Source organism: Tachyglossus aculeatus, chromosome 5 (genome assembly GCF_015852505.1).
Source record: "Tachyglossus aculeatus isolate mTacAcu1 chromosome 5, mTacAcu1.pri, whole genome shotgun sequence".
In the NCBI taxonomy this organism is placed as follows: domain Eukaryota; kingdom Metazoa; phylum Chordata; class Mammalia; order Monotremata; family Tachyglossidae; genus Tachyglossus; species Tachyglossus aculeatus.
The window spans coordinates 4129326-4147338 of NC_052070.1; the positions used below are offsets into that span (position 1 = coordinate 4129326).

General features: G+C 47.6%; 1 protein-coding gene across 3 annotated transcripts in view; it reads right to left on the reverse strand.

Moving 5' to 3' along the window:
- LRRTM4 (leucine rich repeat transmembrane neuronal 4) overlaps positions 1-17373 on the reverse strand; it is a 797911-nt gene extending 780538 nt beyond the window's left edge. The window contains exons 1-2 of one of the 3 annotated variants that reach the window (XM_038747446.1): positions 17124-17373; positions 12542-14088 (exon numbers count right to left, since the gene is read on the reverse strand). In XM_038747446.1, coding sequence (XP_038603374.1) covers positions 12542-14088; positions 17124-17130 — 1554 coding nt within the window. In that variant the 5' untranslated portion in view covers positions 17131-17373. Of the gene's footprint in view, positions 1-12495; positions 14089-16739 lie in introns of all 3 variants that reach the window. The other 2 variants (XM_038747447.1, XM_038747448.1) reach the window with 2 other exon arrangements.
- Between the last annotated feature and the right edge of the window lie 640 nt (positions 17374-18013).

Below are 18013 nucleotides of genomic sequence, written 5' to 3' on the forward strand. Positions count from 1 at the left end.
TGGGGTAATAATAATAATAATGATGGCATTTGTTAAGTGCCAAACACTGTTCTAAGTGCTGAGGGAATAAAAGCTGATCAGGTTGTCCCACATGGGGCTTCACAGTCTTAATCCCCATTTTACAGATGAGGAAACTGAGGCTCAAGGGTAATCAGGTTGTTCCACGTGGGGCTCACAGGCTTAATCCCCATTTTACAGATGAAGTACCTGAGGCACAGATAAATTAAAGTTCTTGCCCAAAATCACACATCTGACAAGTGGCAGAGCCGGGATTAGATTCCACAACCTCTGATTCCCAAGCCCGGGCTCTTTCAGCGCTTAGAACAGTGCTTTGCACATAGTAAGTGCTTAATAAATGTCATTATTATTATTATTTCCCCTAAGCCACGCGGGTTCTTGAAGTGGGGATCAATAGCAAATCCCTGAGTGATGAGGTCTTCCTTTGTGAATGACAGACCAGCATCCGTTCAGTCAATCAGTGTTATTTATTGAGTGCTCACTGTGTGCAGAGCATTATACTAAATACTTGGGAGAAGACAATACAAAAACATTAGCAGAAAAGTTGTCCATAGGTTCCTGTCTGTTGTGTTTTCACTGGGGCAGTCAGTGCAATGAACAGGTAGGTGGACACAAAATTCATTCATTCATTCAATCGTGTTTATTGAGTGCTTACTGTGTGCAGAGCACCATACTAAGCGCTTGTACTAAACACAAAATTCATTTAATCTTCCTGCAAAGATTTAGCAAAACCCTCCATACTACGTTGGAAAGACGGTGGATGCATTCGTCATACTTAAAGTTCTTAAACCTTGAGTGTCAGAGCACCAATGTTCACCCTAACCCCACAGCACTAATAATAATGATAATAATAATATTAATCTGTGGTATTTGCTCAGTGCTCACTATGTGTCACACACTGTTGTAAGCAATGAGGTAGATGCAAGATAATCAGGTCCCATACAGGACTCACCTTCTACTTAGGAGGGAGCAGGGGTGTTGAATCTCCATTTTACAGTTGAGGGACTGAGGCACAGAGAAATGAAGTGACTTGTCCGAAGTCACATAGCAGGTATGTGATGGAGCTGGAATTAGAAGCAGTATGGCTCAGTGGGAAGAGCACGGGCTTTGGAGTCAGAGGTAATGGGTTCAAATTCTGGCTCTGCCAATTCTCAGCTGTGACTTTGGGCAAGTCACTTAACTTCTCTGGGCCTCAGTTCCCTCATCTGTAAAATGGAGATTAAGACTGTGAGCCCCCTGTGGGACAATCTGATCACCTTGTAACCTCCCCAGAGCTTAGAACAGTGCTTTGCACATAGTAAGGGCTTAATAAATGCCATCATCATTATTATTATTATTAGAACCCAGGTCCTCTGTTTTCCAGGCCTGTGCACTTTCCACTTCGCTATGCGGCTTCCAAGACCATGTTTTTATCTTCTACGATTTCTCCAGACTGTAATATGTTTGACTTTCTGTCTCCCCTACACTAGACTGTCAGCTCCTTGTGGGCAAGGAATGTGTCTACCAACTATTGCTCTGTACTTTCACAAGTCCTTAGCTCAGTGCTCTGCACACAATAAATACTCAATAAATACCATTGATTGATTGATTCATCGACTGCAAGGTGCCTATTCAATGATCCTGTTGACAAGCTTTTTGCTCTATAAGAATACATTCATTCATTCATTCATTCATTCATTCATTCATTCCTTCAATCAATCGTATTTATTGAGTGCTTACTGTGTGCAGAGCACTGTACTAAGCGCTTGGGAAGTACAAGTTGACAACACATAAAGACGGTCCCTACCCAACAGTGGGCTCACAGTCTAGGATACATGCTGATGGACCTAACCGCCTGAACCTTCATTTAAGAGAAAGAGCCATCTCACTTCACAGTTGGATTCCTTTGTAATTAAAAATTTTAAACTATTGATCACCATCCTTTCAAATACAGCAGGAGGGATTCAGACTCCCAACATGTTTTCATCCCACTGGCCGGTCGTTGGCTTTTTCCTCCAAACTGAACTTTAATTTTGAAAGGCCTGACAAGGATTTTACAGAGAAAATCCCTCTGTAATCCTGCTCTTTGGACTTAATCTGTCTTTATGAATATTGAGATCGCTCAAAATGACTCAGCCGTGAATAATGGGATCCCGATTTGAAAGGACGAGGACTTTGATTTTTGCACGACCCCTATTGTCCTATTGTCTCTTCTAGACTGTGAGCCCACTGTTGGGTAGGGACCGTCTCTATATGTTGCCAACTTGTACTTCCCAAGTGCTTAGTCCAGTGCTCTGCACACAGTAAGCGCTCAATAAATACGATTAAATGAATGAATGAATGAATGAGTGTCGCGGGGTCCCAAGCAGAGTGGAGCAAATCCATTCTAATCTCTGCTTGAAACTCAGGCAGTGACAATCCCTGAATGATCGGAGACAAGAAACTGATTTAAGGAACCTCAGGTGGTTTCTATCAACTTAGCGGTAGAATAGATGGAAAATGGCCCTATGCTCCAAAGACATTCATTCATTCAACCGCATTTATTGAGCACTTACTGTGTGCAGAGCACTGTGTGGCTCAGTGGAAAGAGCCCGGGCTTAGGAGTCAGAGGTCATGGGTTCAAATCCCGGCTCTGCCACTTGTCAGGTGTGTGACTTTGGGCAAATCACTTAACTTCTCCATGCCTCAGTTACCTCATCTGTAAAATGGGGATTAACACTGTGAGCCCCTCATGGGACAACCTGATCACTGTGTAACCTTCCCAGCACTTAGAACATTGCTTTGCACATAGTAAGCACTTAATAAATGCTATTATTATTATTATTATTATTATTATTATTATTATTATTATTACTAAGTGCTTGGGAAGTACAAGTTGGCAACATATAGAGACAGTCCCTACCCAACAATGGGCTCACAGTCTAGAAGATATACAAACCAGCCCAAAGAATTCCATCACTCAACACTCTCTGGAAGAGATGCTGTCTTCTTATTCCACGGAGGTTGAAATAATAGTTTCCCTCCTTCTTCTTTCATTTTCTCTATTTAGGAGCTGAATCAATCAATCAATCAGTCATATTCATTGAGCATTGACTGTGTGTGGAGCACTGAACACGTCTGCAAATTCTGCTGTATTCTCCCAAGTGCTTAGTACAGTGCTCTGCATATAGTAAGCTCTCAATAAATGCAAGTGATTGATACTAAGCACTTGGGAGAGTACAGAGTTGGTAGACACATTCCTTGCCCACAAGGAATTTATAATCTAAAAGGACTCAAGTTTTAGTTTAGAGCTGAAGAAATCCAAGTCAGCAAAAGTAATATAGCATTTATTCATTAAGTGCTTACTATGTGAAAGGCATACAATGGGCTGGGGTAGATACACACTAGTCACACAGTCCCTCTCCCTCATGGGGCTCACATTTTCCAGATGAGGTAAATGAAGCACAGAGAAGTGAAGTGACTTGCCTAAGGTCATCCAGCACACATCATGGTGGAGCATGGATTAGAACCCAGGCCCTTACGGCTCCCAGGCCCAGGCTCTAATCACTAGGTGACACTGTGTGTCACTGGTAGAGAGCCCCACTTAATAATAATAATAATAATGATGGCATTTATTAAGCACTTACTATGTGCAAAGCACTGTTCTAAGCGCTGGGGAGGTTACAAGGTGATCAGGTTGTCCCACGGGGGGGCTCACAGTCTTAATCTCCATTTTACAGATGAGATAACTGAGGCCCAGAGAAGTTAAGTGACATGCCCAAAGTCACATAGCTGACAATTGGCAGAATGGGGATTTGAACCCATGACCTCTGACTCCAAAGCCCGTGCTCATTCCCCTGAGCCACGCTGCTTCACATTCTTCTTACTTTCATTCATTCATTCAATCGTATTTATTGAGCGCTTACCATGTGCAAAGCACTTTTCTAAGCGCTGGGGGGATACAAGGTGATCAGGTTGTCCCACATGGGGCTCACAGTCATCATCCCCATTTTACAGATGAGGTCACTGAGGCTCAGAGAAGTGAAGTGACTTGCCCAAGGTCACACAGCAGACATGTGGCGGAGCCGGGACTCGAACCCATGACCTCTGACTCCAAAGCCCGTGCTCTTCCCACTGAGCCACGCCGCTTCTCTTGTGGGTAAGGCCAGAAAGATGGCAGACACAAGGAGCCCTCACTGATTCTCCCTCTCTCTTTCCCTGCACTTCCCACTGAAGCATAGACTGGGAGATTAACACAGGTAGAGCCCATTCATTCCGAGGAAAAAATAATCCCAAGAAACGGGGAAATAATAATGATGGTATTTGTTAAATGCTTACTATGTGCCAAGCACTGTTCTAAGAGCTGAGCACTGTTCTAAGGCCAATCTGGCTCTCGGCTATGACCTTCTCCTCTTCTGAATCATCAATCGTATTTATTGAGCGCTTACTATGTGCAGAGCACTGTACTCAATCTCTGCAAGGAATGGGTTTGTGCTCTCAGGAGCCAAAGGGAAGAGTCAAATTATTATCATTATTATCACTTTGATTATTATATTTGATTCTCTACTCCAGCATTCCACCAGTTTCGACGATGGGAGGGAGAGTCGGCCAGAGGCACAGCCTTTCCATTCCTAACTTTGGCTGGCGAGTGGCAGGCTATCTGCTACAAGTCAAAACTCCCCCATGCTGGGGCCAACCTGTACTTCCCAAGCGCTTAGTACAGTGCTCTGCACACAGTAAGCGCTCAATAAATACGATTGAATGAATGAATGAAGCAGCGGCACGGGAGAGAGTCGAGAGCGGAAACTCAAGTTGACTGATGAGGAGGCGGCAGTGGTAAACCGCTTTTGTATTTTTACCAAGGAAACTCTGCGGATCCGCTACCAGAACGATTGCAGATGGAGGTGGGATGCTACAGGAGAGATAATAATAATAATAATAATGGCATTTATTAAGCACTTACTATAAGCAAAGCACTGTTCTAAGCACTGGGGAGGTTAAAAGGTGATCAGGTTGTCCCACATGGGGCTCACGGTCTTAACCCCCATTTTACAGATGAGGTAACTGAGGCCTGGAGAAGTGAAGTGACTTGCCCAAAGTCACACAACTGACAATTGGCAGAGCTGGGATTTGAACTCATGTCCTCTGACTCTCAAGCTCGTGCTCTTTCCATTGAGCCATGCTGCTTCTCTAGATACAACATAATCAGGTTGTACAAGGTCCCTGTCCCACATGAGGCTCCGAGTCTTCATCCCCATTTTACAGATGATGTAACTGAGGCACAGAGAAGAGAAGTGATTTGCCCAAGGTCACCCTGGTCCTCTGACACCAAAGCCCATGCTCTTTCCACCGAGCCACGCTGAGAGATGTGTCCATGATGTCGCTATGGGTCGGAGACAACTTGACAGCATGACAAGATTATATTTGATAAGCACTTACTGTGTGTCAAGCACTGTACTAAACGCAATGGTAATTGCAAGTTAATCAGGTTGGACAGAGTCCCTGTCCCACGTGAGGCTCGTGGTGTAAGTAGGAGGGAGAATAGGTAATGAATCCCCATTTCGCAGTTGTGGAAACTGAGGCACAGGGAAGGGCAGTGAATTGCCCAAGTTCCCCAGCAAACAATTGACGGAGTTGAGATTAGAACCCAGGTCCTCTGATTCTTGGGCCCGTGCTTTCCCCTCTAGGCCTGGCTGCTTCTGAATGTAATTCCTGGTATCTTTCTTTCTCCAGGCCTCCTTTCATCTTCTCCCACTCCTTTCTGCATCACCCTTTATTCATCCCCCTCCCAACCCCGCAGCACTTATGTCCATAGCTCTAATTTCTTTATTTCTAGTCATGTCTGGCTCCCGCTCTAGACTGGAAGCTCGTTGTGGGCAGGGAATGTGTCTGTTTCTTGTTCTAGTGTCCTCTCCCAAGGTCTGAGTTCGATATTCTGCACACAGTAAGCGCTCCAGAAACGTGATTGAATGAATGAATGACTAATGGACGAAACCAGCAGAATGGTCAAGTGGTGTGGAGCTCACTGACTCTCGGCCTCCTTATCTCCACTTCCATTTCTTTTTTTTTTGAGTTGTCCCTCCCTCGGGACTAAGGATGAGGGTGAAATGGGGCCAGAGGTGGAGCTCAGCCCAACCTAGAGACATTTGAGGGGAAAAGTTGAGATCTCACCTCTGACCTCTAGGCCAAGGCCTGCTCCTTCCTTCATCGGCCTCATTTACAACCCCCCCCCACCAACCCATTCTTTCCCCCGGATTACCATCCTTGAAACACTCTGCCATCCCGTTCCTTTAGAAACATCTGAAAATGCTTGTAGGCAAAGATACTAATCAATCAATCAATCAATCAATTGTATTTATTGAGCCCTTACTGTGTGCAGAGCACTGTACTAAGTGCTTAGGAAGTACAAGTTGGCAACAAATAGAGACAGTCCCTACCCAACAGTGGGCTCACAGTCTAGAAGAATAGTAATACAACTGTGAAGTGCAAGTTTAGCATGGTTCTTAGAGCTACTATCCCTAAAACAACTAGGTCACAATAACTGGCTAGGAGAATTCTGGATACCTCGATTATCTTAATACAGGGGAAGCTTTATCCGACAATTTTGACGCCAGGGTTGGAGGTATTATGTGGCGAAGAATTCTGCAAGAAATGAGCAGAATTTTTTTTATTCTGTGGCACTTTCTACTTGCATACCATGTGCCCAGGACTGATCTAAGCACTGGAATAGGATCAAGATACAAGATCAGAATGGGCACTGTTCCTGTATGACATGGGGGTCACAGTCCTCATCAGTCAATCACTCAGTTGTATTTATTGAGTGCTTAAAGAGCACATGAAGCAGTGTGGCTCAGTGGAAAAAGCACGGGCTTGGGAGTCAGAGGTCATGGGTTCAAATCCCTGCTCCACCGCTTGTCAGCTGTGTGACTTTGGGCAAGCCACTTAACTTCTCCAAGACTCAGTTACCTCATATGTAAAATGGGGATTAATACTGTGAGCCTCCCATGGGACAACCTGATCACCTTACAACCTCCCCAGCGCTTACAACAGTGCTTTGCATACAGTAAGTGCTTAACAAATGCTATTATTATTATTATTACTAAGTTTTTGGGAGAGTACAATTACAATTACAATCAGTATTCATTTATTTACATCAATGTCTGTCTCTCCTTGTAGATTGTAAGCTCGTTGTGGGCAGGGAATGTGTCTGTTTATTATTACATTCAACTCTCCCAAGCACCTAGCACACAGTAATGCTTGATAAGTATGATTTAATGAACACAATATAACAGTATAACAGACACATTCCCTGCCCACAACGAGCTTACAGTTAAGAGGGTGAGAGAGGGCCATGGGGTATAGGGATTTGTTGGGGGCTGAAGGAAAGCATACTCTGGTTTACTTATTGTTCTTAATAATTTGAGATGAAATGGGATATACATTTTTTTTAAAATTCCAAACATAAATATAACCGATTTTCAATCTTTTATGGCATTTGTTAAGTACTATGTGTCAAGCACTGTTCTAAGCACTGGGTTAGATACATATTTATCAGGTTAGACACAGCCCCTGCCCCACAAGGGGCTCACAGTCTAAATAGGAGTGGCTAGGAAGCAGCGTGGCTCAATGGAAAGAGGCCGGGCTTTGGAGTCAGAGGTCATGGGTTCAAATCCTGACTCCGCCAATTGTCAGCTGTAGAACAGTGCTTTGCACATAGCAAGCACTTAATAAATGCCATTATAAAAAAAAAGCTGTGTGACTTTGGGCAAGTCACTTAACTTCTCTGGGCCTCAGTTCCCTCATCTGTAAAATGGGGATGAAGACTGGAAGCCCCCCATGGGACAATCTGATCACCTTGTAACCTCCTCATTGCTTAGAACAGTGCTTTGTACATAGTAAATGCTTAATAAAAGCCATAATTATTATTATTATTATTAGGATTGAATCCCCATCTTACAGTTGAGGAAACTGAGGCACAGAGAAGTTATATGACTTGTGCAAGGTCACACAGCAAGCAACTGGCAAAGCTAGAATTAGAAACAAGGTCTTCTAATTCCCAGGCTTATCCTCTCCACACTAGGCAACACTGCTTCTTTTTCATAATTTTGTGGCCTGGAAGCTACTCGCAGGGGTGTGTGAGTGTGTTAGAGATTGTGGGGAGGGGCTTTACCCTTTAGATAAAAGGTGGAGAGTGATGGCAGTGTGGCTCAGTGGAAAGAGCCCGGGCTTTGGAGTCAGAGGTCATGGGTTCAAACCCCAGCTCGGCCAATTGTCAGCTGTGTGACTTTGGGCAAGTCACTTCACTTCTCTGTGCCTCAGTTACCTCATCTGTAAAATGGGGATTTAGACCGTGAGCCCCCCGAGGGACTACCTGATCACCTTGTAACCTCCTCAGCGCTTAGAACGGTGCTTTGCACATAGTAAGTGCTTAATAAATGCCATTATTATTATTATTATTATTATTATTATTATGGCAGTGGTAGCAGTGATGGGGCTAGAGCTGGATTCCTCCCAGATGGAGATGTTTTTATGAGGGCAGGAGGAGGGATGGAACAGGGAACAAGATTTCCAAAGTTTCTTCTTCCTTCTGTTTCTTAGCCCCTGCGGGCTGCTTCTGTTGGCTCAGCCTCAAGACACAAGGGGGATGAGCTGAGGAATATCAAAAGGAAAGGAGATAACCGTGGGGTACTTAAGTGTGGAGAAAGGAAAAGAAAAGGGAAAGGATCAAGGGCATGGGAGGCAAACCAATCCGAGCCGAAGTATACGGAAATCTCTGTCTGTTTCCCCCTTCTAGATTGTGAGCCCATTGTTGGGTAGGGACCGCTTCTATATGTTGCCAACTTGTACTACCCAAGTGCTTAGCACAGTGTTCTGCACACCGTAAGCGCTCAATAAATGCAATTGAATGAATAAATGAATCTGGCCTGGAACACAATCTAGATTTAGTCAGACAGCCGTAAGAAAAAATGTTTAAGTGCAGAAATTGAGGTTAAAAATCAGTTAAGCCTCCATATTCTACCCCAAAAAGATATCAGATTTGCACTATCTAAGAAGCTACTGAAGGTATGCTTAATGTGTTTTCATAAACACTGAGCAGCGTACACAGCAAAACACTTGGTTTCTGCAATGCCCATCACAAAAACTTGCTGTTGATGCCCATTTAGGTTTTGGGCCCTCCCTATTTTTCATGAACAGCACCACTCTTAAATCCGTTCCATGGTCTCAATGTCTGAAAAAGGTTTTACGACCTCAAGTGAGCACTTAAATGAGCTACTTAAAATAGAAAAAAGGCCAACTCTACAACAGTAGCCCTATTAGTCAAATTCTTCACCCACATGTAGAATTTCAAAGACGACATTCCAACGTGTAAGTTATTGTGGAACAGCTCTTTCCTCCTGAACTGCTTTTGTCTTAAATATCGTCTCATTTTGAAAAGCGTCCACCACTGGTTCAAGTACCCGTTTTGATTCTCTGCTGAATTTCGAAAGTCTTGTTAAAACCCGTGTTTCTGCTCCATTGAGGAAGAGCAGTAATCCTAAGGATCTTCACAATTAAACTTTATTCAATATCGTCTCTTTGAAAACAAAGTCCTTTCGAAAACAAGAGCTATCAGATCGGTCATTGTTTCCAGTTTCATTAAAAAAAAAATCTTCTCAAGAAAATGCTCTCAAATTTCACTAGAGATTAATCAAATTGTAAGAGGATGAAAAGAAACTAGACTTTTTTTCTTTTTTTGAAGGAGCAGCACTTCAAAGTTAGAAAGCGACCTTCTTTTACCTTTAAAAATCTCTGTTCTCTCTGAACGTTAAGACAGGGCCACAGTGAATTAACTAGTCAAACGGCTTGGTGAGGATTAGTTATGGGGGATAAATCATATTTTCAAGTCAGTCTTACTTATTTAATTTTTAAGGAAAATGTATTCTCCCCTCTAGACTGTAAGCTTCCCGTGGGCAGGGAAGGTGTCTGCCAACTCTGTTACTGTACTCTCCCTATCAATCAGTTAATCTTCCGATTTACTGAGCCCTTACTGTGTGCAGATCACACTGTATTATGCTCTTGGGAGAGTCCCAAGTGCTTAATACAATGCTCTGCACACAGTGAGCGCTCACTAAATACCAATCATTGATTGATTCTCTTTCCTAGTTATGTAACCTTTTATTGCTTAAGATACCACGATAGATTTTGCCAATTTCAATGTATCATATGGTGCAAAGCTGTTTTTGCAGGTAGAACCTGGTTACTATGGAAATGACAAGTGTTGATATCAAAATTGCATATTGTAATTCAGGATGCCTCATCGATATCATTCCAGGCCTCTGTGCTCAAACTCGTCAGAGCCTCCACGTCTTTCTTAGGGGAACGTCAACATGCAGTTTCAAATTCCTTATAGGAATCAACCATAGAGCAGGAAAACCGAACATTAAATCAAGGAGTTGGGGCTGAATAAAAATCCTGTCCTTTCTCTAAATGACTCGATTCCGGAGAGTTTCATTTTGTAGGTTTGGCTGCAGTTACATTTCTGGGAAAAGACCGTAGCATCGGACCCAATGGATTGAAACAGTCCGGCTAGCAATCCAGGCCTCCGACACCGGATCCAACCTTCCCTAGATAGTATTCCCTCTCAGATCAAGTTGTGGATTCCTCCAGATTTGTATTTTTCCTCATTCCATTTGAAATAAACCATCGCTCACTCTCCAACGCAGAAAAAGCTGATTCACTTCACCGCCCCTTCCACTCTGAGCTCCCTCCCCTTCTCTGTTCTCCTCTCTTGCTCCGTGATGAAGTGATTCATTCAGTCGCATTTATTGAGCGCTTACTGCATGCAAAGCATCGTACTAAGCGCAAGTGATCAAAAACGTACAAGGCACACGTAAAGACTGATAAAGGAGTCGCTGCCCGGATGTCTGTGTGTAAAATGCTCTGTAACCCCTCTAGCATTCCCCTCCCTGTCTGCCAGTCAACTAATCAAGGACTCTCCACAGGCAGTGCCATCCACATCTAGCTCCCGCGGTAACGTAACAGACGGTGTGGCCATTTACTCTTCTCCCCCTGTGAAGGAAAACTACGGGAAATCATCTACTACTCCTGTTAAGGAGACTTCCCCACAGGAATTTCTTGGTGCTTCCCTCCCTGGACAATCATTTGCTTGAAATTATCGGAGTTATCATCGCCTCTGGGCATTGCTCTTTGAGTCATAGGATATTTGCTGGCTCTTTGCAACAAATATTGAAAAGGGCAGAGGGTTTTAAAGCCTCGGTTCAGTCATCTTTTTAAAAACGAGTCCAATGTCAACTAGCGGCTAAAATCACACACTTGCAAAGCCTCTACCCGTGTGTGCTCTCTGGGGTAAGGCTCCGATAACCCAGTTTCCTCTTGGTCTTTAATTCCACCTCAAGATCCCTGCAGCCTGGCAAAACCAGGGCCACTTCGAGATTAATTTTGAGCAGTCTCCTTTTCCCCATCATTATGTACACATGAGCTATCTTAAAATCTAAACCCACAGAAACGTTGGAGGAGATCTGATCTATTGATTCCCCTGGAAGTGGAAATCCATTCCCAGATTGGCTATGCCTTTTAAAATATTGCTTCTGAATTTCAGATGAGAGTAATGGTACACTGAGGACAAATAACTGGAATTAAATCCATATTTCCATCCCATTTAGCTGAACACCAGCTCCAGGGTCCCCAGGATTTCCTCTCGGGATGTCAACGCCAATGACAAACATGTGCTACAGTTCACCTATGGCTGATCTGGGTAAGATAGGGAACACACCTTTGGCATGTAGGCTGCGTTCCACCTCGCCTTCTAATCCTGAAAAGAGCTCGGGCTTAAAACCGAAGACCCCCTGGGAAACACGCCCATGACCTGACTGTTAAGGTTGAAGCCATCTGCTTCACATCCCCGGGTTCACCGAGCGCTAGCCCAAGTAGAACTTTTGACATCATCTGCTTTGACGTAGAGGTTCGTGCCGCAGACCGCAGAAGCCAAGCCTCCCAGCTCCTCCACGGATGACCTGCACTTTCTAGGTAAACTAGGAAAGTTGACGGCCAAGATTGACCCTTTGTCCATTTCTCTTTGGTTTATACATCCTCTTCCAATCCGGAAACCGGGATTCCGTGTTTGCCCTCCGATACGCACCCCGCTCATCAATCCACATAAAAAGGCGTCAAAGCGAACGGCACGTCACGAGCCTCTGGGCAAATCCTTTTCCGAGTCCATGCCCACCCCCCTCCCACCTCCAAACCACAGCTACATAAAGAGATGCTCTAACAAGGAGGTTCTGACACCCGACAGGTCCTCCTCCTCCTCCTCCTCCTTGAGGGACTCCCACTCTAGTCTGAGCAGTTTGGACAAAGTAACGCCAGACCCTCCCTGGTTGGTGGGGCAGAAGCGGAGGAAAGGGGAAGGGGGTCACGAATCGAATGAAACCGGCATTCACCCCGAGTGCCACCCGCCGGCCCCAGGCTCACGAATCCTCCCAAGCGATCAGAGCCGCCTCAAGAGCTTCCGACATTTACCTCTCCTTCCCAGCAGCTGAAACGCTTTTAGGTTCGGGGTTCATACCTCACATTCTCTGGAGCCAGAAATGGTGTATGTGCAGGGCCCAGATCCATTGACCGATACGTCCACGGTCTCAGAGTTTGTCGGTTTGTAGTCCACATAGTACTCCTGCAAGGGGGAGTTCATCTGCCGCTCGGACTCCCGCGCCTTTTTCCGCCTCCTCTTCATGAGCGAGTGCTGTTGGAGCTGCTGCTTCATGCTGGCCGGGTAGCGCTTCCAGGAGACGTAGATGACGAGGAGGATCATGGCCACGGACAGGAAGAGGGCCACGCTGCCGGCGATGATCTTGTGGAAGGACACGTGCTCGTATTCTTGCTCCAGGCCCGGTGTGGGGAAGGCCGGGGTGGGGCCGGAGGTGGTGGCGGGGCCCTCCGACCCGGGGCCTGTGGGCCGGGGCTCTGGGGGTGGGGGCGGGCCCCGGGGGGTCCGGACCGCCGGGGGCGGCCGCTCGGTGACCGGCACCCGGCCCCGGGCGCAGATGTTGTACGTCTCCACGGCGTCGCTGACCCTCTCGCCCTGGATCTGCTTGGGGCCGGCGCAGATCATGGTACTCTCCTTGTTCCCCTTGAAGCTCTTCAGCCAGGAAAAGAGTGGGCAGATGCTCTGACCACACTCCCACATGTTCCCCGACAGGGTGATGGACACCAGAGAGATCCAGGCGTCCACCGTCTCCTGGGAGACGTTGGTCAGCTTGTTGGAGTCCAGGTTGAGCTTCTGCAGGTTGGGCAGGCTCCGGAAGGTGCCCGGCTCGATGCCTTGGATGTCGTTGCCCGCCAGGTCGAGGTTGTGCAAAGAAGTCCAGGTCCACGTGAGGCCCTGGCTGATGGAACGGATGCGGTTCCACTGCAGGTAGATGGAGCGGAGGTTGAAGAGGCGCGGGAAGTGGGCGAAGTTGACTTTGGAGAACTGGTTGTGCTCCAGGTGCAGCTCCTTGAGCTTCAGGAGGCCCGCGAAGGCGTTGCGGGCCAGGCTCCTCAGCCGGTTGTAGCCCAGATCCAGGAAGTCGAGGTTGCGGCAGTCTTGGAAGACGCGGATGGGCACCGTCTTCAGCGAGTTGGACCGCAGGTGCAGGATGATCAGCTTGCGCAGGCCCTTGAACTGGTCGGGCTGCAGGGCCTGCAGCTTGTTGTAGGACAGGTCGAGGTTGCGTAGGTTAGGCACGGGGTGGAAGGTGCGGTTGGGCAGGTGGGTGATCTTGTTGGAGCTGAGGATGAGCTCCTTCAGCCGCCGGATCCCCTGGAAGGCCTCCTCGTCCACGGAGCCGATGTAGTTGTGGTCCAGGTAGAGCCAGACCAGCTGGTTCAGGCCGGCGAACTGGCGCGGCCGCAGCTTCTGCAGGCTGTTGAACCGCAGGGAGAGGCCCTGCGACCCGCCCGACACGTTCTGGGGGATGTCGGCGAAGGCGTGGGACTCGCAGTACACGATCTTCCCATCGCACCTGCAGTTCTTCGGGCAGGCTCGCTGGGCCCCGGCCAACATGGCGGACTGGGCTGTGAGGAGGAGAACGGACAGCACGCTCATGCCTTGCAGCTGCTTAATTGAATGGAAACCTACAACGGGCGGAGAGAGACAGACAGCCATTGTTCAGCCACGGTGGTGAGCGGAGGGACGGCGCCGTTGGTTTCCCACTCGCTCCAGGCCTGGGGAGACGCGCGACGCCCGCCCGGTGGCTCCTCTCTACTGAACGCTTCTGCGGGTGGAGCTCTGGGCCGTCCTCTTGGGAGGCCCAACTGAACGCTTAACGGACCCATTCCCAGCCCACGATGTGTGGTTCAGGGGAAAGAGCCCTGGTTTGGGAGTCACAGGTTGGGGGTTCTCATCCCAGATCCATGACTTTGGGCAAGCCACTTCACTGCTCTGGGCCTCAGTTGCCTCATCTGGAAGATGGGGATGAAGACTGTGAGCCCCACGCGGGACAACCCGATGACCTTGTATCTACCCCAGCGCTTAGAACGATGCTTGGCACATAGTAAGGTCTTGACAAATACCAACATCGTTATTATTATCGTGATGGTCGGACACGGCCCCTGTCCCTTGGGAAGCTCGCGGACTAAGCGAGGGGTGGGGGGTGGGGAATCCCCATTTTACAGATGAGATCACTGAGGCACAGAGGAAGGGAAGAGCTCGTTTGAGGTCGATCAAGGGGTGGGTGGCGGAGCTGGGCCGATAATCAGAATAATAATAATAACAATAGTATTTGTGAGGCACTTACTGTGGGCCGGGCACTGTAGTAAGCACTGGGGCACTTTACTATGTGCCAGGATCAGAATCCAGGCCATAGGACTCCCAGGCCCCATGTTCTCCCTGCTAGGCCCCGGCTCCCAAGCGACAAACAGACTTCTTTTGAGGCTTTCTTGGTCAAACCGATTTAAAGACAACCCCTTTGACCTCTCCCGGCAGTTTTTCCCGGTGGGGCATTTTGACTTTTGAGTTTGTTTCTTCCCCCCTTTCTATGTGTGCGTGTGTTTTGCGGGGGTGAGGGGCAGGGAGCGTCTATGCAGCCTTCAGGCCCCCCCACCCCCCGCATCTGAGTTCCATCAGTAAACAGGTCCAGCAGCCCGAGACCGCAAGGGAACGTCCCGACTGCTGAACGGAGGGCTCTTCGCAACAAACGGATCTTTCAAGTCACCCTTTAATGCCCAGCATCCTATAGGGGAGCAAAACATAGCTGCTGATTGTCCGGAAAACGTGACTTAACGTGACACCCGTTCCTTGTAAGTGCTCCCTAAATGAGGAAGAGGAGCCCTAGATGGACGTCGGAGCTACCGAGAGGGATCGGCACCCCAGAAAGTTTAGCCTGACCTACAATCTGCATTTGTGCATAATAGCAGAGATTTAAATATACGCTTGGAAAAATGGCACATAGGAAAGGAGGGCCCACCCCTGCCCAGAGACTAACTAAACCGGGGAAGCAATTTCAGCCTGCTAATAGGATTTCTACATCTGGAACATTCACTGAGGCTGGGTGAAACATCCCCGGTATGGGGGTTGCTTGCGAGCTTCGGGGGGGACGCTGCAAAGTTAGGCTGCCCATTTTCACTGGAGTAATTGCCACAGGGAAGAAGAGGTCTTTCTTTATGGTAAATGCCATGTTATTGAATCCAGTCGCATTTTCCAAAGTCTGGAGCCAGCTGAGGAAAGGAATAGAAGTCCGGGCTCTTCCCCCTCCCCCTCCCTCTCCCACTCCCATCCTACCCTCTCAATCCCTTCTGATGAGGGTTTCCCTCCAATCTTTAGTCATTTTAAGACCCTGAAACCTGTACCGTTCCCATCTTGCTCACAACAAACCCCCAGCCCCGGGGTGACAGATTTTTGAGGCTGCCCTCTCCTCATCTTTCACAGTTTTATTATTCCTCAGACAAAAGAAAAAAACAAAAACCAGACAGTCTTGAGCTGCAGGCTTTATCTCTACAGGGTGGTCAGCCTAGATCCTCAATCTAGACCTTGCCTGAATCATTGACCCTGCCTTTCGCTTGAATGGGGAGATTCTGAATTTCAACCTTGATCTGGTGCTAGTTCCTCCAGGGAGAGCGAAGGCCTTGGGGAAATACGTCCTAGTTCTACCGGGAGGGAGAAGAAAAAATCAGCCTGTCGGACTTGTAAGAATATAAGGCTTGTGAATGACTGCTGGAGATGTGGGGAGCTATTATTGGGAATTTCATTCCAAAAAGGGAATCAGTCTTGGGTATGTTCCTCTGTAGTAAACCCTTGGCTCCTTCCCACCACTAATTTCATCAAACTACAGACATGGTTAATCATAATCTGGGGTGAGTTGTTGACTATAAAGATCTCTTTAGATCCCCATCTGGGTATGCCCAGAAGGGAGATCTTTCTCTCTCCCTCTCTCTCTCTCTCTCTCTCTCTCTCTCTCTCTCTGTCTCTCTCTGTCTCTCTGTCTCTCTCTCTCTCTCTCTCTCTCTCACACACACACACACACACACACACACACACACACACAAAACATCTCTCCAGATCCTCCTGCTCAGACCATTTCTGGTATTTTCCCAGGAGGGGGGAAACATTAACAAATATGAAAATATAATAGTTACTCCAGTGAGTCACCTGCTCAACTCAGGGACCACTGCAGCCAACTGATCCCCTCTTTTGACCGGCTGATTCTGTGTGGGAGTAATGAAAACCTCCCCCTAGCCCCCAGAGCTGTGGCTTGGCTAAGAAAGAAACCAAACAAAAGTTCACTTACCCATCCTTTGTCCGCCAAAAATGTGTCCCTGCCTTTCTCGGGTCTCGACGTGTTTGGTCTCTCCTGTCTTTAAACCGCCACAACCTTCATGACACAGAACCGCTGTCACTCACGCCACAGTGCTCCAGCATGCGTGCCAGGACACACACAAAGTTCCCCAGAGGGAATGAGGAGGGGGGGACAAAAATAAAAAAATAAAAAATAAAAAAATTGGGGTGGGGGTGGGAGGAAGCAGGCAGGGGGGAAGGGGTGCTTGACTCTAGACTCTGAGGGCCACGGTGCGATTCGCCAAAAAAGCCATTAGTGATAATTGGCCATCCGTACTTCAGAGCTCTAGCATATCCCGAAGGTAACCAACTTCTCTGAAAAAATCTTCCCGAATACCTGGCATTCCTTATTGTGCCGGCTTTGGCCATTCCCGGATATAGCGGTTCTTGTCTGGGACCACTTCCATTCTAGAAGCGGGGGCTGAGGGGCTCCCGGATTGAAGGCGACCCCGATTTTAAAAGCTACGCAGGAGAGGTCGATCCATTTAGCCGGTCAGGTTGGAAGTGTTTTTGGAGCCGGGAGGAGAGGCAGCTCCCGTCTAATTCGGGAGGCTTTCCGGAGATGGATGATGCTCCGGAGTCGGTGGCTGCTTCTCCTGTAGTTTGGGATACACTGAGTGCCCTCCACTGGAGAAAGCAGATTGCACATTAAAGGCAGGGACAAGGCAGCTTGTCATGGCTCTGCAGCCTGCCCTCTTTCAGAAAAGAAAATTAAAGGCACAGGATCACTTTTCCCTCCCACGTTACTCAACGGGGAGGTCGCGCGTCGCAGGGCGAGATGCCGAATAACGGTCCGACCTGGACCTCTGGGTACCGCATTGAGCGATCTGCCTCTGGGGCGAGTTTCCCTGGCCTGGAAGCCGGCCTTCTGTGCCTTTTCGGGAGGGTTATTTTCTTTGTCTAACCAGAAGAGTCATGCGGGTTATAATTAAAACCGGAGCAGAAAGGGCAGCGATGCAGAAACGCGCTTCGGCGGATCGGGCTGAGAAAATGCAAACCGGTCCTCTAGATGGGAACTAATGACATCCCTAGCTTTGAGTTTTTTGGGGTATTTTTTGTTTTTAAGTTTCAAAACTACATCAGGAGGAGGGGAAATGTTTCATCTGAGGGATGTCAGGAGAGCACACGACCAACTCGGTTGCGTCGTAAACAAATTATTTGACCGGCACCTCTTCTCCGGCGAAACTGTTGCCGACTCGGATGAGGGGTTAGGATAAGCTACCTGGC